At 43.6% G+C, this 23,526-nt stretch overlaps 1 protein-coding gene across 1 annotated transcript in view; it reads right to left on the reverse strand.

Moving 5' to 3' along the window:
* The window catches only part of reck (reversion-inducing-cysteine-rich protein with kazal motifs), a 65,292-nt gene that overhangs the window by 19,541 nt on the left and 22,225 nt on the right, over positions 1-23,526 (reverse strand). Inside the window, exons 3-14 of the mRNA XM_023430709.2 lie at positions 20,864-20,938; positions 15,848-15,884; positions 13,330-13,415; positions 13,193-13,240; positions 12,576-12,609; positions 12,211-12,408; positions 11,027-11,291; positions 10,769-10,942; positions 6,611-6,823; positions 4,395-4,531; positions 2,994-3,137; positions 2,701-2,889 (exon numbers count right to left, since the gene is read on the reverse strand). Of these exons, the coding sequence (XP_023286477.1) occupies positions 2,701-2,889; positions 2,994-3,137; positions 4,395-4,531; positions 6,611-6,823; positions 10,769-10,942; positions 11,027-11,291; positions 12,211-12,408; positions 12,576-12,609; positions 13,193-13,240; positions 13,330-13,415; positions 15,848-15,884; positions 20,864-20,938 (1,600 nt within the window). The remainder of the gene's footprint in view (positions 1-2,700; positions 2,890-2,993; positions 3,138-4,394; positions 4,532-6,610; positions 6,824-10,768; positions 10,943-11,026; positions 11,292-12,210; positions 12,409-12,575; positions 12,610-13,192; positions 13,241-13,329; positions 13,416-15,847; positions 15,885-20,863; positions 20,939-23,526) is intronic.

Consider the following 23,526-nt stretch of genomic DNA (forward strand, 5'->3'; position numbering starts at 1 on the left):
TCCACCTTCCTTGGTGTGTTTTTGTGCAGGATGATGTGGAAATAAAAAGCCACAGAAATCTTCACCACACTCTGAACAGAAACAATAGGACGACGGCCAATCAATGAAATTCAAAAGGGAGGGACAAATGAGGACAAAGCCTTTTCAGACTTTCACTACGTTTTGAGTGCCTCTTCTCACTCGAGTCAACTACTTAAAGTCTTTAATTAATATATGAATTATTTGGTTAAATCAAAAGGCTGAATGGAAGCGGCACTCCAGCGTCTGACCCTGCAAATTAAAATAAAGACTTCTGAACAGAGTCTGGCTCAACACAAGAGAGCAGCGTGTGTTCAAGTCAAACCAACATCTGTCCTCAATCAGAGACCGACAGCTCACGTCTTCCCAGAAGAACAAGCAAAAAACAAGATGAAAACAGAGCAGGGAGATCAATAACCCTCTGTGATGAGGAACCAGCCTTTGTCTTTGGAAACACAGAGATCAATTCAGTGGAACGCTTTGTTTGTCGAGTGTTGACTGATTAGAAATTGTTTCTGAAGTTTCTGACTTTGGCTCCACCCTGTGGTCGCATCAGCAACTACACCGTGTCAGGAAGCAACCAAGATGTTTCCTGGTTACACATCACTGAAGTCAGTACGAGCTGCGACGTGTGACAAGTTGAAATGGTGCAACCTGCTTCAGGAAATCTGATGTTTGACGCCTAAATACAATCAGCTAATGTTAGGCTGTAAACCAACTACACCACGGTCACAATGTGGGACAGTGTTTTCATGTTCAATGTGACAACTCTTATCGTCCCCGACAACCTCTGTGTCTCATTTAGACACTCGTTATCAACCGAAACGTAAAAGCTTCAAAACTCAGGACTGGAGTATTTACTGATGTGGAGACAGGAGGTGCAAAAATGCATTTCTGGATAGTTTGTTTGTGGAATTTTAACTGATTATAAATGATTAGTTTTCTGACTTTGAGTTGACCCCAGTGGCCACATCAGAAACAACCAGATGTTCAACCAGATATTCGCAACACATTTAAACATGACTACAGTCAATACTACATAAGTCATAATGGTGCAACCCAAACCAGGACTCTAATGTTCATTCCTACTTCACTTCACTGAATTCCACCGGCTGTTATATCTCAACTTCAAAGGTAAAAGATCTGAGATTAGCTGCAGTGCAGTGTGATCAAAATGCAACTATGATGAGTCTGAAATGAAGAAGAATGTTACAGCGACTGATGAGTTGCTGACGAAAGTGGAAAGTGCCTGAGGGCTCTGGATCCTGCAGACATATTCAGCTCTTAACTCCTGTGTCCGCTGCTGCTGCAGAGATGATTTAAGGGAATAATCCTGAAAGTATTTTGTTGTGATGTTGAAAATGAACGATGACGGGAGAAGTCAGAACAAGCTCGCATGTACAGAGCAGCAGGAAACGTCTGTTGACCTTCAGCTCTCAGTTCATATACGCAGGTGTTGTGTGTGAGCGTTCACGTCATATTGAGTTGTCGAGAATTATGACTCTTCAAATTGTAAAAACCAGAATCTTAGCGAGACCAAAGAGCCTGGAGGCCTAACGTTGCTGTAATTAAACAGTTTTATGTGTCAGTGCATATGTTTGACCTTCACAGAGGTAAAAAAAGGGTAACAGCACAGTTAACCTGACGGCTCCTTCTGTGTTTTACTCATCGTCTATAAGCCACTAAATGGTCCGGATCCTAAACGAATTTCAGAAATGTTTTTCTCTACTCTGCACCGCCTTCATTTAATCTTTTAATCTGACACTTTAATCAGAAATGATCTGTTTTATAATCTGTGTTTTTCTACTCTTTTCTTATCATGCTTTTTAATTCTATTTCCATGCTTGTTTTATTTCTTTTAAGTACACTGAATGATCTCTGTGTGTGATAATGAGCTATACAAATTAATTTAGTTCCCTCAATAAACTGCAGCTCTGTTCCCTGATTTAACCTTGTGCCACCCAATCATGTGCCTCGCACACCCATCACAATATTTATTCAGAGTGGAGAACAGTGAAGCAGCAGCTCCTTCACATTTCACAGCTGCACTGATCTCTAGGAAACATCTGATGAAGTGACCGACGGTGTTTGTTCAGTCTGTTATTAGTGGAATGAGCATGTTTCGTATTTCGAGCTGTTGTTGTTTACAGTCGCATCAGCTGTTGATCGGGTCGTATATTAACAAACTGGTTGGTTTGATCAGGTGTAAATAATCAGCAGCCTCTAATCTCAGTGTAAGTAGTAGAACCAGTTTTAATTTAGTGATGGTTACGTTGAGACTGGTGCAACTGACAGGAAGTGAGCTGTTAGGAACTAACTGTATGAATAAACAAGTCTAACTGACTGTTGGCAGGAGGCGGGGTTTGACAGGGTCTGACCTCGTCTCATTTGATGGAGCTCCACGGCGTGAAGCGAACAGAGCTCCGCTCCTCTATTTTAGATGCTGCAGATAAATTATACTTGTCCAAATTTCATTACGCTCTCCACAGGAAGTGATGAATGTAATGACTTATTTCAAATTATTTCATTACTAATGAGGTGAGAGTTGTCGAGGGACGTGGGCTCACCAGCACCATCACTGCTACCTCAATCAGAGGCGAGCGGCAGACTTAGTTAAAGAAAGAAATTCTTCAGATGTGAACACTATGGACAGAGAGGGACATTAAAGGGTGGGGGTCTTACTCTTCCTCTGTCCTCCGACGACGCAGGGTTTGGTCATGTCCACGCAGGGCATCTCCACGCAGTTCTCCAGACGCCCGCTGGGACCGCAGCTGCACACCTCGTAGCACCCAGCTGGACCGGTGCGGGTCGGCACCTGGATACGAGCGTCCTGCTGCACCAGGAACTCCGAGGCCTCGCCCAGTTTACAGCCTGACAACACACACACACACACACACACACACACACAATGACTGCCGTGCTACAGTTGTTAGCCACAGTGAAGCTGCTGAGCTGCAGCAGTAGCCGGTAGTTACCTGGGACACAGAGGTACGGCTGACAGTTCAGCTCGTCAAGGCAACCCTTCCTGTTCACCTGACATAGGTGGTTGCTGGGGCAGGGGTTGGGGTTGCATGGATGAATAACCTCCTCAACAATGTTGTTGCCAAGGGAACTGGGGGCTGGGGAGGGGAAGGGAAAACAGTTGGTCAGTTGGTGACAGTGTGAGCATGTGCACTCGCTGCATTAGTTAGCAGAAACATGTACGGTGGCCCTGAGAGCTCAATGCACTGCAGCTTCACAAAACACATGCAAACACAGGCACGTGCTGCAAGTAGCACAGACGACAACAGGAGTGTTTCCAGGGGACATTAATAAGTGATGAACCAGGCTGTTTTGTGACGTTTGAGGCTAAAAACATTGAACGACATGTGCGTCCCGCCCGGTTCAACACTTTTTAGTGTCCCCTGGAAACACTTGTGTTGTGTTGTGAGTATGTGCAGCTCATGTGTCAAACTGATGAAGATGTTTTCTGTATTTGTTTGTGTTCTGTCTGTTTACATGTGTGTTATTAAGATGCAGTGTGTTGACCTCTCAGGGCCACCGTACAAATGACTCTCATGTGACAATTTCCAATGTAACATGTGACAATGATACAAGCGGCCACTAGAAAACTTAACTGTGTAACTGCATTAATCAATATATTTCCATATTACCTTTGAATTAAATTACCACTAATGAGCTCTTTAGCAGAGGTGTGGACTCGAGTCACATGACTTGAGCTGAGAGTCTGACGACTTCAGACTTTTTAAATCAAAACATATTCACAACCAAACTTTGACCTAAAACCAGTGACTTCTCGTCACAGTTCAGTCTTTTGACTTGTATCTGTAGCTGCACTAGCTGCTCTGTGAGGCTACACTTAGATACAGAGGAGCTTTGAGCTAAATGCTAATGTCTTACCAATCAATCAGACAAATTAATATTTGACCTGAAGATGAAGATGAAGTTATTACAGTTCATCCTGAACATGAATGTCTGAATCTAATTTCATGGCTGATTCCACCAATAGAAGAGAGACATTTAATTAACAACTACATATTTGACCTGTATTAACCTCTAGTTAACCTCTCGCTAAGATTCATCCTGTGGGAACCTTGAATAAATATTCATGATAATCCATAATCATTATAATCCACTGGACCAAAGAGCACAGCTCCAATGAGACGATCACGCTCTTCTGTCTGAAGCTTGATTAGATGATATAAAGCAGCCTCTGTGTTCTTCTGCCCTCTGGTGGCAGCAGATAAAATCACCTGCAGGTTTAACTGAGCGATCATGATCCAGAGACTCAGAGCAGCAGATATGTGTCTCCTCTACGTCTCACTACAGGGAAGAACGAGCGCTCAGAGGGACAGGAAGCGTACGTCGTGACTCACTGAGGTATCTGTGGAGGGGGATGCAGCGTTCAGGGTCATCAATGGGCGACAGCAGTTCACAGATCCTCTCTGGTGTCTGTCCTTCGTGGAAACGTTTCCTGTCCCCACACTGTGTCAGGATGTCCACACAGTCCGACCTGATGGACGATAACACACGGAGTCAAGTGTAGTGTTAAGGTGGAGAGGGTTGTGAGACGGGCTGGGTGCAGAGCGAGAGGCTCTGTCGACACACACACACACACACACACACACACACACACACACACACACACCGCCTGTGGCTGCATGTGTGTGAGGGTGAAATGTCATTCAAGACAAGTGGAAGATTAAAACCTGAGAGGAGGCCAGCGTCTGACAAATGACTGAACAAGATATATAGCCTGAAGGGTGGAGGGACGTTATGTAGTGCACACACACACACACACACACACACACACACACACACACACACACACACACACACACACACACTCCAGACATGACACAGCAGATCCTGAGTGAAGGGCAGGGCCTCCACCTGTCCATCAGACCCCAGGCAGATGTATTTATACTCTCATCACTCACCACTGACGACATCAGTGTATAATGTGCAGAGTGGAGAGGTGGAGAACAACGACTGAACCTGAAGCTAAAACTTCACAAACTGACAAAAATAAACCACAAATGAGACGTAGAGTCATTAAGAGTAATTACACCACAACCAGGCCATAAAAATGCATATTTTACGATCTGAGCAGCCTGAAGCGCAATTTAAATGATCACACAACGGCTTCTGTTGCCAGTAAGAGGCTCTGAGAAAGACTTGGGAAAGGTCAAAACTACTTCCTGTTAGAGAAAGCACCAGACTGAGGAGCGGAGGACTGACTTTCAATAAGTGTCTGTTGGACGGTTGAAAAGCCTTTAAGCAGAAAGAGGCTGCTTTAGGATATGTGTTAAATTTAGCTGTAGTAAAAGCTAAAGCTAATAGTGTTAAGGGATCCATGGATTATGAGCAATGACCCACTAATCTGCACTGAACAGAGTATAACACGGCGCCTATGCATATGTAATATTGTGCTGTTTAGATGTGGGGCTTTGAACCGATCCCTGACCCGTGGTGAGCAGTCAGCTTGTCACTTGTTGGGCGAGATTAACTCACAAATACATGATTGAACAAAAAATAAAAATCTGATTATCCTCTCTGAATTCTGAGATATGATCTAATTAACTCTGAAATACAGGATTTTTTTTTTTTAAAGAAGTTTTCTCAGAATTCAGAGATAGTGATCTCGTTAATTCAGAAAAACAGAGCAGGAATTGATTTTTCTCATGAAAACGTTTCTCAAAAGTCTGAAAACTTTTCTCAAAAAACATCCCTGCTCTGAATGCTGAACTCTGAAATAATAATCTTGTTCATTCAGAAAAACGGAGCAGATATTTTTTCTCAAGTGTAATGCATTATGCACCATTTTCTTCCAACATCTTCTACATATGTAAATTCTCATATATTCAAATAGAGTCTGAGCTCTGCTGTTACTTTCTCTTTAAAGGAGCTATTTGTAAGTTGTTCTATTGCTACATGGTTAGCATTACAACGTTAGCATTAACAGCTGTTTAGCAGCCTTGGTAAGAGCTTCAGCCATTGTTGCAGTTACACGACAAGAGGTTATAATACTGTAGTCCTCTGAGCAGCTGCTTCTTCAGGGCAGACTGTACGTCCTTCAGTGACTCGGTATCGGAAAGTGACAAGTCGGGCCGACCAGGAGCTAGCTGGTTAGCACGCTAACTTCAGTAGAAGAAAAGAAGTGATAGAAATAGAAGCAAAACAGGATATTTGTTTTCCAAAAGCTGCTAATGCTAACATTGAATTTCTTTTCATTATAAATTAATTTGATGTATTTTTGAAAGTCTCTGTCTCCAAATGCTGCTGCTAAGATGGAGACATAGAAACTGTAGCGGAAGGTGTCAGTTTTATGTGATGTTGCTGGTATGACGTCACTATGACATCATCAGGTCTTTTCTCTGTCTATCTTTTCTGGGAGGCGCGTCGCACGTGTAACATAGGCGAGAAGCCGAATCTCTAGATCACGTGACGCCTCCGCTCTGACCCGTTAACATGAGCGGCAAAATGAAAACCAAGATGTTTCACAGCCGCCACGCCACGCACACGCCATGCACCCAGTGTGTTCCTGCCCTTAGAAATAAAGCTTGTTTATGCTGAACGGACATAGACCTACTTGCATATGACGCTCCCTCTGAACTTGCTGTGGCAGGGTTTGATCTGCAGGGAGCAGGCCACCGCCTTCCACATGTCCGGCAGACACTTCCTGATGTCCAGCACGGGGATGTTCATGAACGGCATCTTGATCGTCCCGTTGGACCACAGCTTGATGTCGTTCATGGCGCCCTGGTCCGACTGGACGTTACAGCTGCGGAACAGCTCTGTGGGCCTGAGGACAGAGACAGGGAGCTTTACAAGAGCTGACAGAGACACAAACAGCTGGTTCTTTAAAAGTAAGAATATATCGTAATAATCAACAACGCCTGACAGGGACTGTAGTCTGTGCGTTGGCAGAACAAGGTGAGCGGGCAGCGCTGCTGCCTCACAGAGAGAAATCATGTTCCTCTAGAGAATGTGCGGGTTGTTTTCCTCCTCCGCTGCACCAGGAAGTGACTTTGATGTCTGATTGGTGGGTTTGGTCTCAAGTGAGTCAGCTAATTGGTGGTTTAACGGGAGAAGGTTCCAGGCTGAAGTCCTGGGTGTGGTTCCATCATTCCATTCGCTCCTGATGAGTGGCTGCTTTGTTTATGTTGAAGCGACCGTGTGTGTGTGTGTGTGTGTGTGTGTGTGTGTGTTTAACCCAGGAGCCTTGACTTTATTTAACCCCAAAATGGTCAACAGTGGTTTTCCTCAAACCAAAACTAAATGGCGCAGTCAGCTGATTCGTACTGAGAGCGACTCTCTAAAGATCGCTCCTGAGTTCAGTTAATGGAGAACGACAGTTTAATCAGAAAAAAGAAATATCATTTTATTTTTTTATTTTCAGGTTGAGAAGAACAAAAGAAAGCAGCAATTTCTTTCTGTTCATCTCCAATAAGGAACGAAACTCAGCTTGAAACTTCAAATATCACATCTGCTTGTATTGATTGGCAAATCTGTTGTTGTTGAATTACAATGAAAGCGTGGATCACAACACATGATTGCCTCAGTCTGACCACAGTAAAATCTAATGCGATTTGCAAAGTTTAAAGACTTTCTGATTGTGGCTTCTCCAGCGCCGGTATCGAGGACAGTGTGGCAGACAGGACACCACCATGCCTGTGTAGACTGTGCAGCTGTGCTCACACTGATACCACGCCTCGAGACTTTCTGCATGTTTATTGGAAGTATTGGCTCAAATTGTTTAATTTCACAAGTATTTATGATGCTCAGAAACAATATACATGGGTTTGTTTTATGATTGTGTCTTGGAAAACGTCACAGAATCTACAGTCGTGAATGACCACGACACCAAAACTGCCTCATTCCAGCGTTGCTCCTCGTGGTTTACACCGTTATTTGACTTGAACTTTTTCTGTGTGGTCACATATGAATATAAATATATAGATAAATTCCTCATTAACCTGGAAGAGTATCTACAAGTATCTCAGACTGTAAACTTCAGGAAACAGGGCTGCACGTCGTCCAACCGATCCGCCAGTCGACCAGGAGACCGCAACACTAACATGAAGCCTGTCCACGTTTAGCAAAGACTTGGGACTTAGTGTGCTTCAAATCAAATGCTTTTCAGATTGGATCATCGTCGTCTCCACCCACATCTTTCAGTAACTCCTGTCAGGAGGACAAGTGTGACAGGTAGAATCACAGGTTAACCCACTCTCACCTTCAGACACAGCTGGTTATCACATCATAAAAACTAGTTGGTTTCACACAGTGTGAACCTGCATGCACCACCCTGGAGGAGGAGGAGGAGGAGGTGGGGGCTCAGGCTCAGACGAGACTTTGGGGACCCGACCTTTATGGTCTCATGTGCTGTCAAAGAATATTGCAGTGTCTCATTATAACCACTAGGGGCAGATAGGCCAACTGTGACATGACAAATCAATGACTGAACAGATGAAAGAATGAATTGAGTATGTGAGTGAGTTATTTTGGGTCGGTGAGGTGAAAAACTGTTGTGGGCTGTTAATCAGGACTAGGCCTGATGGATTCAGGGATTTGTTTCTAATTTAAGATTCGACACAGACGCACGCCGTTACTCGCCCCGAGCTCTTCGCCCTGAAACACCACCTCCAGCCCAGTGTTTGTATTCCATGCTGCTCCCGGCTACACAGCCCAGTGTTTGAACCCCTCAGGGGAGCAGGAAGCCATACGAGGCTCTCCTGGAGCCCATCAAAGGAAACTCAAAGACCTCCTTACACGCCGTTTGTTTGCCTGAACTCCGAGTCCCACAATGCCACAGCACGAGCTCCATGCCATCGTGATCTAAAACCGCAATTTGTCAAACGGGTTTTCGTTGTGAAAAATAACAGGAAGGTTTGACTTTGATCAACTCGTTCAGACGCTGAAGGGTAATGAGCGTTGTGTCTTCGGCCTGTTCACACCTGGAATCAACCTGCATCAGGTGATCTGATAGGAGGCGAGCGGCTCACAGGTACAGGTGTGAATGAACATAAGATGTATATTGAGGACACACTGAGATCCGACCACATTCGGAGGTGGTCTGCGCCACATGAGGCCACATTCTTTCAGCAGTGTGAACGGAAACGTGTCCCGGGCCAAACTGAGGGACCAACTGTTTCAACAAACTACACAACATCACCGTGACTTTAATTCAGTGTCTGACACTCAGACTTCACCTTCGGTGGAATCTAACCCAGGCACAGAGCTCCGAGCGGCTGCCTCGCTCACCGGGTGATCAGCAGACCGCTGTGTGTATATGTGAAGTTCATCCGAGTTTGTTTTCATGTGTGTGTGTTAGTGTGACTTCCCAGCGAAGCCTTTGAAGCCGCTCCATTTGGCCTTTAGCCCCATCTGTAGAGAGTGTGTAAAACACGCCGTGGTGCTGATAACTGCAGGGTCACTGTGGGGTCAGTGTCAATCTGCCTGTTGTTCTCGACTGTCACACAGATGTTCACATGTAACACACACTGAAGGAACTGAAGTGTTGCAGGTGGAAACAGCTCAAATGTGGTTTTTCTTGAAACATTGTGTTGCATTTTAAGTTGAAGCACAGAAAGGAGTTGAAGTGTCACGTGAAGTTGAAGCACTGAAAGGAGTTGAACTGTCAGTTGAAGATGAAGCACTGAAAGGAGTTGAAGTGTCAGTTGAAGATGAAGCACTGAAAGGAGTTGAAGTGTCATGTGAAGTTGAAGCACTGAAAGGAGTTGAAGTATCATTTAAAGATGAAAGACTGAAAAGAGTTAAAGTGTCAGTTGAAGTTGAAGCACTGAAAGGAGTTGAAGTGACATTTGAAGTTGGAGCACTGAAAGGAGTTGAAATGTAATTTAAAGATGAAGCACAGAAAAGAGTTGAAGTGTCATTTAAAGATGAAGCACTGAAAGGAGTTGAAATGTAATTCAAAGATGAAGCACAGAAAAGAGTTGAAGTGTCATTTAAAGATGAAGCACAGAAAAGAGTTGAAGTGTCATTTAAAGATGAAGCACAGAAAAGAGTTAAAGTGTCATTTAAAGATGAAGCACAGAAAGGAGTTGAAGTGTCATTTAAAGATGAAGCACAGAAAGGAGTTGAAGTGTCATTTAAAGATGAAGCACAGAAAAGAGTTAAAGTGTCATTTAAAGATGAAGCACAGAAAAGAGTTGAAGTGTCATTTAAAGATGAAGCACAGAAAAGAGTTAAAGTGTCATTTAAAGATGAAGCACAGAAAGGAGTTGAAGTGTCATTTAAAGATGAAGCACAGAAAGGAGTTGAAGTGTCAGTTGAAGATGAAGCACTGAAAGGAGTTGAAGTGTCATGTGAAGTTGAAGCACTGAAAGGAGTTGAAGTATCATTTAAAGATGAAGCACTTAAAAGAGTTAAAGTGTCATTTAAAGATGAAGCACAGAAAGGAGTTGAAGTGTCATTTAAAGATGAAGCACAGAAAGGAGTTGAAGTGTCATTTAAAGATGAAGCACTGAAAGGAGTTGATTCAGACTGATTCAGACTGAGGAGCAGTAACTCATGAAAGGAGAATTACGAGTGTTGCACTTTTTGACCCAGTTATTTGTCTTCAGCAAACTTTGGAGTTTCATTGTGAAACTCTAAGAACATGACAGCATCCTTCTGTTGTTTTAGAGAGGGCTGTGAGGAAGGCTCGCTGAGGATGACGAGCTAATGACAAAGAGGAGAAGCAGGCGACCATCAGTTTAACCCTGGGGAACGGCGGGAGTCTGACCTGTTGTTGAAGTTGGTGCAGTAGGTGAGGTCCTTGCAGCCCAGCTGGCAGGGCTCTCTGACGTCAGCCAGGCAGTTGATGAGCTCCGTCTCCACCGGGTTGTACTCACAGAGCTGGTCGAAGTCCTGCCACGTCTGGCTGCCCCAGTTGGTGCTGATCTCCTGACACATGTCCCTGTCACAGCAGAGCAGAGTCAGTTTCACCTCAGCCTGTATCATGTGATCGACCTCCTGATGTCGTGTCAGCTCAGCGCTCTACCTGCAGAGGGAGGTGTTGGCCTTGGAGCAGCAGTGCAACTTGGCACAGTCCATCTTGGCGGGATGGGGGGTCTCCTCTTCAGGTGGGGAGGGAGGGTGGGCGCTGCCCAGGAAGCACTGCCACATGGGTTCCTGAGGGAGGGGCTGCGAGCCACACTCCTCGATCAGACCCTCCATGATCTCGTGCTCTGTGCTCATGGTGCGAAGGATTCTCCGGCAGGCCACCTGGCAGTGGGTGGCCTCCGCCCGGTCGCAGCAGTACAGACCTGGATGTGAAGGATGATGGGCTGGTGGGAAATGTGCTATATCATGACAAATACAGATTCACAGTTTCTGATGTGTGACGCAACTTAAATGATCTGGAAATTCACACAGAGGTGAAAACGTAACCTTCTTAGTGAAGGTAAATGACGTTTCCCTCGTCACGACTTCATGGTTTTGACGCCGTTTTTAAATTTACTTTTACAATTGAATCTACATTTACTTTGTTTTTCCGTTGAATTGTATTTAAAGTTTGAGAAAGTCAACTGTTAAAAAGACTAATAATAAAAGCTTGATGTTTCCAAAGTCACTGATAAAGTCGTGTTAAAAAAATCATGATTTCAACTCTGATCAAATTAATCATGATTATGATTTTGGCCGTAATTGAGCAGCGAGTTGGGCGTTACAGTGTCAGAGGAACTATGGGAGGTGGGTGTGGCCAATATACAGAACTATCAATTCCAGATATTGATCAATCCAATTTGAGCTCTTTAATCTGCTTTAAAACGATATGGGACCGACATTCAGACAGACTTTATCACGGCAAACTGATTCGATTTCGGTGATTAAACGTCAAAGGTCAAGGTCAGTGTGACCTCAGAAAACACTTTTTAGCCATAAATCAAGGCTTCACGGCAATTATGACTAAATTTCACACAAATGTTTAATATTTTCTGTGACTCTGGATAAACAGGGACGTGACCTGGAACTAGTCTGAGTGGCGGAGGGATACGACCACGAGGAGGTCTCTAGTTTTCTTTGTGTGATTCGCCCGGTCATTTGTCGATACTTTGCTCTGGGAGCTCTGCTGATGAATCCCTTGTGTCTCGGTCAACTTGTGTAATTGTGTAACGGGGTGTTTTGTCTCTTGTGTTTATTGTGCTTGTGCTAATGTTAAGAAAATCATAAATAAAACACTCGTACTGTCTATGGGGCTGCGTATGGGGTAGGACTTGGTGAAGTTGCTGACGCAGCTGAGCAGCTGAGCGCTGTGGCTCTGACAGTACTCTTTGACGGCGTTGATCTGAGACACGGTGGGCGTGGAGTCGGTCCTGAAGATGGCCTGGCAGTACTCCCTGCAGGTGGTGTGACGCCCTGCATAGCTGCAGCATGTGGAGCCCACTGAGGAACACACACACACACACACACGTCATTAATATTTCTATTTATGTATAGGTCCACACACAGCGAGAGGTTTGTTTGTTTATTGGCTGCAGGATGAGATGAGATCAGTGTTTTCATCTGCTGCTTCTTCTCTCTTCATCTTGTGGATGTGAGAAACTACTTACTTTCATTTTTGGTGATGCAGCTGTAGAGAGAGTTCTGGAAGGAGAAGAGAGAGAGTGTGACGACACCGACCTGTGCTGCTCAGCTCGATCACTATTTAACATCAGTGTTCAGGAGAAGAACAGAGATACAGCTGTTTATTTGTGTTGCTCACAGAGACGATATCAACATAATTTTGTGCAGCAGAAATATGTGTGTGTGTGTGTGTGTGTGTGTGTGTGTGTTTTATCTTTCTCATTCCTTTAACCGTCTTGGGACCGACTTTGGTTGCCACCCCCACTCAGGAATCCCTGCTCCATCTCTTCATCAAGATTAACATTTCAAAAGTTATCTTATAGAAGAATGGTGGATTTCTCCTTCACCAATCTCTTTTCCAATGTATGTTGTTTTCAGCAGTTATTTTCCAGATAAAGCAGCAGCAGTAAAACCACCAGTAAAAGGTGTAGTAGACGTGCAGGTATTAGGAATAGTGCTGGTGATATATCTGGTTATTGGTTTTTATCTGGTTATATAAGAAGAAGACAACTTGGGTCTATACATTCACTTTTTAAAGAGTGACAGATGTTAAATACAGTTGACAGGAACTGTAACTGAAACTGACAGAGACTCTCGCACTTACCTCTGTGATTTTCTTGCAAACTTTTGTTATGTCATTTTTGGACGAGGCCTATAAGAGAGAAGAAGTGAGATCAAAGCAGGTAAAGACGGCAGAGGTGGTTCTGTCGTTCTCACAAACAAAGCAGGACAGTCTCTCACCTGTCTGCATTCCCTGCGACACTCGGCTGAGATGGCCAGCTCGCAGCAGCCCAGCCCCACCCAGCCGTCTGACTTCCTGGATACTCCTGGAGACAAATCCAACGCCACAGAATCAACCATGTGTGATGTGGATTTATTTTACGGAGTTTAGCTTCTACACTTGATATCTGAGTCGTCAGCTAAAATCGTCCCTTTTTAGTCTGGCTTTTAATTGAATTAGATGTATTTATCTTTCTGTTTATTTATATATTTTAAGCTGTTTTACTAGTAGTTATTTTCTGGACAGTTTTCCTTTTAATATCCTACTTTTATTTATTTTATTTCTACTTTTATCTTTGGTTTTATTCTCTTCCAAACATCTGCGCTCTTTTGGCATTTCGTCATTTTATCTTTATGACTTTGTCTTCATTTTTATGTGATTTTTAATATCTTACTTTTCATTTGTGGTTTTATTCACAATACATGTTCCGTGTTTGAATATTTTATCTTTATTACTCCTTCTTCATCTTTGCTTTCCGGCCTTCAGTGTAGTGAACAGACCAGCGAGCAGCCACAGTGATTTCAAATGAAAACCTGCAGTTGGACACAAAAATATTGACTTTTTTTTCTCTGCTTCCTGTTAGTAAGTCATTTCCTAAAGGGTTACTTGTATTCTCAGTCGACGTATTAAAGAGTCTTATTTGTTTTGGAGGGGTTGTTGAAAACCTACTGAACTGCCGGTCAGAAAGTTAAACTGCTGGTCCGATGGTTTGTATTTATCAGCTGTTTTCATACCAACAATGAAGTATTGCTGATATATGAATGTGTTGAGTCCAATGTAAAGCACCATGCTGTGTATTCTGTTTCCCCTTTTCTGTAATATATAAATATAACTTTGTTCTTTTCAAAGAAACACTACCTTGCACTGTGTCTACTGTTGTCATGAAAAAAGTACTGTGTTTGTTTCTCCTTTTGTAACTTTGTATTCTGACTATAAAGCAAAATATTAAACATTAAAAAACGACCCTAACCCAAACCCTTATTTTCTTACTAACCAAATGCCAGGTAGACACTGGTATTAATGTATTGATCTGATGTCTTCTCTGCTTTTCTTTTCTCTGTTGTGACAAAAACAAACACAACCCCAAAACTGAACTGCACCAAACTGCAGACTTTGTACCGATACTCCCCGACCGTTAGACGTGTTATATTTAGAGTTCAAACAGATTCCATTGGGTGAAATGAAGGGAGCATTAATTGAAGCTGGTGTGTTGAGAAGCGGTTACACCCTCAAAGCTGCAGGAATGCAGAGAACATCAGAGGATCGATGATATCTCAGTCTGAGAGGCCTTTTCCTTAACAGGTTCAATCTCTCCCAGACTCCTGCGGCCGTCTGGACGTCGGTGGTTAGCGGCTACAAAAAGGTAAGAATAACAATACCTCCCAATCTGGAGGCTATTAGGCCTCTGACAGGTAGATTTGTTCCAAGCTCAGGCGGCAGGACTCGGGCCTTTGAGGCGGCTGGCTGCTTTCAGCTCTGCTGAGCTCTGGTCAGGGTCAGCTCCCCTCACAGCTTTAACTTGTTACTGTTTCTTCTCATGCAACCAGATACACACAGTAGATACAGCTCGGGTGGAACGTCGTGTTTCATGTCATTCTCGGAGTCAAGGTGTTTTCCTTTGATTTATTGTACGTCCATTCGGGTCAGTCACATAAATATGACGAGCACTCGGTCAGAATGCGTTGGAAAAACCTTCAAAGGTTTGAAGTGCGTCTCCACGCAGAATCTTCTATCACGTTTACAGCAACAGCCTCACCAAAGTTTTAATGCTGGAATAGGTTTGAGAATAAAAACAAGTGTTTGTCTGTCTGAACCTAAAGTTGACAAGTTAATATGTTAGAGAAACGAGAGCTGCTTTAACCCAGAGACGTGTTTCTGGTGACCTGATGAATCTCGGCCCAGTATTCCCTCTCTGTTGCGTTCAGTCTCCACCACCTCCTCAATGCTCCACCATGTTCACCATACTGCTGAGCAGGTCGTGGACTGAGAGTTTATCTGCACTGAATGAAAATGTTTCGGGCTCTTAAACCAAAACAGCTCAGAAAGGACTGGGCCAGCTGCACAAAACACCTTAAGTTAAGATTTCAACTGAAGTCCAACTTAAGATTTTGTTGCACAAAAGACCCTTAAGTCTTAAGGTTTCCTGCAAAGTTTCCTCTGATTGTATCTGACCCTCAACTTGTCTGAGTTTCTAATGAAAAATGAAGAGTATGAAAATCACAACAAGAGTTTGACTTGAGCAGCAGACTTAAGGTGTTCAGTGCCACTGGCCCCAGAATCGTTCAGTGGAGCTGGAACGAAGCGCAGAGCTGGTGAGCTCATGTCTCTGTGGGTTCGTCTCTACGACCAACGCCTCTCATTGTTCATGTAAAAATGCTGAAGCTGATCTTTTATGACGCTTCCTAACAGCTGCCAAATTCAAAAGAAATTTTAAAAAACCTTCCACCTTTTGGTTTCAACATTAGTATTCCTCCATACCTGGAAGTGTAGAGTTGATGCACATCCACAGTTCATTCTGAAAGACAAAGGAGAGGAAAAGGTTAAGGACAAATATCAACATGTTTCCATTTATAAGCACATAACTCTGAACTTGTGCATGTGACACAACATGATTTCTCCTCAGTTACTATTCACCACATTCAGGAAGGTAACGTTCCTAGTCTTTCTACTGTTTACTAGACTCACTCAAAGTCTTGGTGATGAAGTCCCAATTTAAATCTCAGTTGAGTAAGGTGTACATTATTACAGTGGGTCTGTTTAAAGTGGCATTTTTAATGTGGAAAGAAAGTTCAGACTCCAGTCGACCCGTCTGCCGGAGTCTGTCCATCAGACGCCACTAAGAGCTGATGCTGTTCATAAAAGCCAGTTTCCGCTGAGACCAGGTCCAGTTTATGGTGGTGATTAGGTCTGAGGTAGGAGGGCTTGATTTGGGTTTCCCGCCAAACATCTGGGTGGGTACTGGGACAAGTTTGGTCAAAGGGGTCAAAGAGGAGGAAGTCTGGTTGGACAAGGAAGTGGCAGCCACTATTGCTGGCTTCTGGTAATTCAATTCAATTCAAGAAACTTTATTGGTCCCCACATAAAGGGCACATACAGTAAAATACACAGATAAGTAATCAAGCTCGAAACTGCCCCGTACCACATGAAGCTCATTTCTTTCCTGAAACACAGAACTGTTTTTGACACAGAGAAGAAGAGACACAGGAGGTGACATTCATTATTGTTAATAGTTCGATACAACAACAGAGCAGCAGGTTCAGTCAGTTAGCTGCACTGCACGGTCCTGGTGACGGTCTGTGCACCGTCATGTACATCCACAAACATCTGTAACTACATCTGGCTGCTCTCCGTATTTGAAACACGGCAGCACACAGTTGCGTCATCATGTGCACATCTCCCTTTTTGATAAATAGCTCAGGGTTTGTTTGACCAAACAGTTGTAATCAGCTGTTGGTCACACACAGCATCCTCCATCTCTGCACCTTCTCACTGGGTGACAGGTTGAGGGTTCACCATAGGAAACAGGTTAAACAAACATCCAGATGTGCAGCATGTTGGATCAACTGCAGTCACAGTCCAGTCCTGATGTCATGGAGCCAAACAATTAGCATTGTGCAAAGGAATCTGCCGGTCCCCCCGTCCTTACCAAGAACAACCACAGTATATTTAAGTACACTGTTAGTGCACTACTTAAGATAGAAAATAAGATGTGTTCTTCCAGGACGTGTTTGGGTTGCTGGTATACTGCGCTTATACTTATACACCCTAACTGTTTACGTATAGACAGTATATCTTTAGTTTACCTTCAACCAAAAGGTTTCAGGGCCTGTGACCCAGAGGAAATAAAACAGGAACTAAACTACAGAATAAAAGTCAGTTCCATGGTTTCCTGGATTCCTTCCAGACGGCAGTGGCTTTTTAATACACAATTTTTATGGTTTAATACTTTTTTCTAAAACAACCTTTGGTTTACCTTTGATGGTACAACTTCACTTTGATCTGTGACAGTTTTCAATCGTCCACTTGTTCTGCCACAAGTCCAGTTCCCTTTGATTTAACTCTGATGGCAAGAAATATCGTGATAATTAATATTATCCGTTGCAACTGTATGACTGAAAGCACGGGTGTGTGCACATCCATGACTGTGGGCTCTGGCTTCCTCGTGGTGGTGGTACATGGCTTCAGCTTTGTTGGGTAAGTTTCACATTAGTACTTCACCATATGAAATGTTTATGTAATTAAAATGTCTAATATACAGATCTATGGTCACGGTCAGGGATAGAGGCAAATCATTTTCCGCTCTGTGATGAGGCGGTTTAGTGGCGGACTAATTGTCCAGTAATTCCTTGGCTTGGAAAAGCATCTGTCAGCAGGAGAAAGCACCAAACGACTGAACGACTGAAGGGACGAGGAGATGAGAAGTGAAACGCTGGAGGAAGCGGTGAGAAGTTTCACTGAGGACAAACACGACATTCCTTGGATCAGAATGGTGTTGACAAACATGGAAACATATAAATCCTCTGAAACTCCCTTCGGTTTTGTGGTGAGAAGTTATGGGATTCATCATCACCAACACGTCTGTGTGTCTCTCTGCCTAAAGGGACAGAGGGACGACGTCAGGGACAGACATAAACCGTCCGTGCTGTTACGCTTCGACAGGACGGTCAGTCCTGTAAACGTAGCACGTCACTGTTAACGCTCCCCTCCAGTCTCTTGGCTGGGGAACAAAGGTTCCCGTCAGCGGGCGTCAGCATCATTTATGAGGCGGACTGAGAAGTAACAGCGTCTTTACATGAAGCATTAACATGATTTGTGTTGAAGCAGGAGCCAATAAGGCAGAGAACCTGCCAGGAGGAATAATGGTGCAGTTTAGACGAGTCCAAGCAGAAATCCTTCCAGTCTATCCTCAGAGCCGGGGCCTTTGTTTGTACATCTGATACACATCTTTACTCAGTTATTTATTTAGTTTCCTTTTTGTTTGAGGCTGATATGATTTCAGAATTCAAAGGCTCCACATGCGACCAATTAAACACCGTTTCCTTTTACAGTTTGGTTCTTGTCAGGGCGGAAAACAAAGAAAAATACTGTGAGTAAATATCAAACATACAGTATATGTGAACATACTGTATACTCTGCATGTTTCATAGTAAGCTGGATCTTCCAATAAAAGAAAAAAGGACTAAATACAAATATGACCAGCACCTGACACTTTACAGTTCAACTCATCAAAAGCTTTCACTGGAGCTTTCAACTTCATCTAATGATCTTCCTCAGAGGATGGACATTGCTCGATTGGGTGACGACAGCATTAAGATACTGGTGTGTGGGCTGTTACACCATCTCTTACAACAGGAAGGATGAGTTCGGGAGGAACGTCTTATCAGTGAGGAGGAGGACAGAGGGAGTCAGCGGACGGCCAGACAAAGACTGAGCGGCACGCACTGAAGTAACCGAGTTACAGTCAGCTCCCCAGAGGAAGATCACTTTTTAAATGTCTGCAAACGAGAAACCTGTAAATCGAGGCAGGGAGTTCAAGAGACCCGGAGTTCTCCTGGAGAACGCCGAATTCTTGGTAACAAGACGTTCAGGTTTCAAACGGCTCTTTACCCATGTGCAAAGTAAATGCTACGTCCACACTGCTACGTTTTCATTTTAAAACTCATCTCTTTAGCTACGTTTCCTCCGCCCGTCCACACCACGTCGCCGTTTTAGAACAGTGTTTTAGAAACTCTGGGGTTGTGTCTTATTTTGAAAACTCTGGGGTTGTATTGTAGTCTAGACAGACAGAAACTGAGACCTTTGTAAAGGATGATGTCACACCCACGGCCTCTCCTGATTGGCTCTCATCAGCCTGGACTATCAGTGGTGAATACGACATGATAATGAATGACAGTGTTACTGACCTTGTTGTCTTTGCTAGCAGCTGTTGAGGAGATAAACACTGTATTTTAACTTTGCAGCTGTCTTTGTTTTTCCTTGTTCATAGTATTTTTTGCAACTAATCAACTGCAGAGGAGACAATCTACTTCCTGTTTACACCGGTTCGCACATGCTCAGTGAAGGTGATTTGCTCAGGTATGTGTGTGTTCGTCTGGACGGAGGTCGTTCTTGTTTGAAAATGTTTTAAATGAAAACGTAGTAAAAGAGTCGCAGCAGAGCGGGTGGATGAAAGCAGAGATCAGCATGACTCCATCCAAACCTCGAGGAAGACTTGAACTAGCGCACGGTATCGTGTAGTCCTGTGGGTCTGTCACTAGCCTGGTTTTTATTTATTTTCTAATTGAAGCTTCTGGTATGTTTAATAACTCATGTTCAATTTAATGCTTTTTCTTTTGTTGTCTTTTACGGTTTTTAGATTTTTACCTTCATTATAAACTTTATTTTCACTTTAGATTTTTGTCTAAGTGTTTTGAAGAAGTCATGATTCAACTGAAATCCATGACCAGATACAACTACAGCATGTTAATAAGTTAAAAGTTGACTACAGTTAAATTCAGATGTTTTCTGAGATGAAATATAAACGGTTCTGTCCTTCAGTGTAAGCAGGAAGATTTTGTGACAGTTAAACTTTATTTGCATACACTGTGTGTACTGTACATATCTGTGCGTTTCTTACAGTGTTTAGTTCTATAAGAGCAGGACACATGTTCACATGATAGAAAACATTTAAGGCTGCGTCTAATTACTGGTGTGGTTCTAATAGACGAGCCCCAAACCAGCCTCTCTGCTTTGTAATTAGCTATGGTGGGAGGAAGGGCTGAGTGTGTGTGTGTGTGTGTGTGTGTGTGTGTGTGTGTGTGTGTGTGTGTGTGTGTGTGTGTGTGTGTGGTTTAACCAGTGACCACCGACCCACTTCCCGTATAAATCTAATGAGAGAGTTGATGCTAATTTAGTCTTAACACTGATTACAGCACGTTTGACTAAATCTAATATCTTAAAACAGTCCAAAGATAGAGATATATGATGTTATCGCAGGGGTGGTGTGTGTGTGTGTGTGTGTGTGTGTGTGTGTGCGTGTGTGTTGGGTGGGGCTATAGGTTTTACACCATGCTGCAGTGGATGACACATTTTCATTCAGCCATTCAAGGAATTTCAACATTTCACTCCCACACAACTAATGACTCAGCTCTCATGACTGTAAACAAGGAGAATAAAGCAGATGTTCCCTCATCACCTTAACGTCCTGTCCACGTTCGACACCAGAAACCAGCTTCAGACAGCGAGTTACCAGCCTGATCTGACCACATGTGCTTTCACATGACAGAGGTATTTTCATTGATTATTACAGATTTGGATTAATAAGTTGCTTTGTCTTATTTGTCTTTTATTTCCAGTTTTTCCGACCAACAAACCAAAACATATTCAACAGCAAAATAAGAAACAGTGCTGCAGCCTGAGAGAGAAAACAAGGACCCTTGAGTTAACCCCTTAAACATTCAGCACATCCATGATGATTACACTCTGATTACACTGGAGAAGGGACAGTGAACTCACCATGGACTCTGGACAGTAACTGGGTAACCTCTGGAGGAGATGCTTCAGACGAGACTCACTCTTTATAGTGGCGAGCTGCAGGACAGGAGCAGAACACAGAGTTCATATGAACGCATCTTAAATCCATGTACTGTGTGTGTGTGTGTGTGTTTGAATTTTATGAGACAAAGACAAAAACACCTCCAGAACCCCTCCCACTTCTAAACTGTATTATTGAGTCACTGTTACTGATCAGCATCAGCAGACGCAGCAGATCATTTTCACTTTGATCCATGAGACGATAAAAACGAGCTCGTTGCACCTTCAGTCTTGTGCTGTTGTTTTCCAGCTCAGAGGAATGTGTTGAGGCCATGGGAAAGTGTTGGATAATGTAGTCACTCCCAACACTTCTCAAAGATATGCATCAACAACACACACACACACACACCACACGCACGTACACACACACATTCAGGGCGAGAGCCTGGGAGAACGAAGCCACAGCCAACAGTCTCTGGCTGAAGTGTGAAGTCATTAAACCGAGTGAGTGAGATTTACAGCTTCACACGCTCAGACTGACGGAGGACTCGCTCTGATTCTGGATCATCTCTTTTCTCCTGCAGCTACTGGACGTTACAGCGACTCCATACACCCAGAGACGCCTGATGAGCTGCATCCAGTGAGCGAGGATTATCTGGTGAAGGCACGGGACAGTTGAAGGGGAGAGGACGTGTTTTAAACAAAGGGACGTAGTGTAGTGAAGCAGCTGATCAACACAGTCAGCAGTCTGAGCTCATACAGAACCACATTAGGACTCTTCTGTTGTTTCATACCTTTGTGTTTTCCCTAAAAGAGCCACACAGATCCAGAATCAGCACGACCTCAGCTCATTATATCATGTCACTGGATCAAGACGTCTGGACACTGTAATATGGGACAGTGGCACATAAAAGAAAACAGACCCTGAAGTTTGATTTATTTCATATATAAAACCACTGTTATAACTAATTAACCATGGTAACAAAAGAACATTTCAACAGAAAGTTGCACATATTTGTTTGGGTTGTTCTACAGGTGATTGAAGTTTGAGTTCTGATCATTCTTTGGAGCAATATTGATTATAAATCAGCTCCAAAGCACTAAATATCTGACTGGTCTTCAATAAACTCAGAACACCTTCTCCTCACTCTGATTGGCTGTGACAGCACCCACTGGAGCCAATAGGAAAGTTTCAGAGACGTAAATCGAAACAATAGGTGTGGAGCCGCCATCGCTCACTCTGATCAAACTGTTCATGGCATGTCACAAGAGAAGCGACGACCCCATCACACGCAAAGAGTTATACGTTATAAATTCATGAGTTGACCACAGGAGAGAAATGCACTTCCGGCGTGAGAAGCTGTGTGGTCTATGCTGCTCGCCACCTCCTTCATCACTGCTCTAGACGTCACTAGCAAAGATGGCGGATGAGAATCAACAGATAAACACAGAGAGTGCAGAGCAGCAATGCGCCAGGCAAACAATAAGCATCTCTCTCTCGAACATTTCATATTAGTTTATCGATCGAAGTCAGTGACTCACACGGACCAACGGAGGCTTGATGGAAAGCTCTGATTCTGTATTTCAATGTGAGAAAACAGCATGTCTCAAGCTCAAACCATTGGAGTCTCCTCTCCTGGAGGCTGCAGGTGCTCGTGATGTGGTTGTAATCAAGTGTTCTTGCACTGTTCTTTGTTGGAGCAAACTAAATCAGAGGAATGCAACGCAGATTGACAGTTAACTTCTTCTGCTGCTTCTCCATACGTCCTCACACCCCCGCTGAACTGACAGGAAAACACAACACCAAGCCAAGCGACAGTGATTCGCTGGCAGATAATCAAAGACGAAATCTCAGCAACGCAACAAAAGACCAACTCTGAAAAAGCAACGAGCCAAGTGGGTCATTTGTAAGACTCTGTCTGTCTGTCTGAGAGGTGAATAAGTGCTGCTGGCAGACTGACGGGCTCTTTCTCCAGCGCCGGGCCCTTTCAACACTGCAGGAGAAAAACGCTTCAGCACGGCGAAGGATTCCTGACAGTCAGCAAGTTTTCCTTCCAACAAAAGTCAAAAACAGTCGAATCCACTGATGCTTTCTCCATGTCTGAAGGTTCGTCGGTCAGGACGATGAACTATAGAGAACTGGTGGGTTCTCTGTAGCACCATCTACCAGAGGATCTTCACAGGATTAATGCAGTTAATGCAGGTCACGCCCACACGAGTTCTGTGCTAAATGGTTAACCTGCCTAAATGCCCCATGAGCTTTACCCCGTTAAAATAGAGTCCAGAGTTTCTTTGATGAAACTGACTTATTATAGCGTATTAAAAACTCTATAATAATAATACCACTACTACTGCTACTATAATACTAGGAGCAGTAGCAGTAATTATAATACTCATTTCAAACCCTGGACCCAGAATCAGTGATGTTCAACTTCATATAAAACGTATGGGAGCAGCTCAGAGCCGCATCGTGACCTTCACTCTGATTCATTCATTTATCTAAATAAAGAAAAGTAAAGGTTCTCTTATTGTTCTTTATTGTTCTCTGAATATCCACCTGAGCCCCTGAGGAACGGCTGGTTTTCTGGGTGTAACCAGGCACAAGGCCGTTAGAGCTAAAACTGTCCTCCTGATTACCCCCCCCC

Source organism: Seriola lalandi, unplaced genomic scaffold (genome assembly GCF_002814215.2).
Source record: "Seriola lalandi dorsalis isolate HSWRI2012SDOR001 ecotype SW California unplaced genomic scaffold, Sedor1 jcf7180002054909, whole genome shotgun sequence".
Classification (NCBI taxonomy): domain Eukaryota; kingdom Metazoa; phylum Chordata; class Actinopteri; order Carangiformes; family Carangidae; genus Seriola; species Seriola lalandi.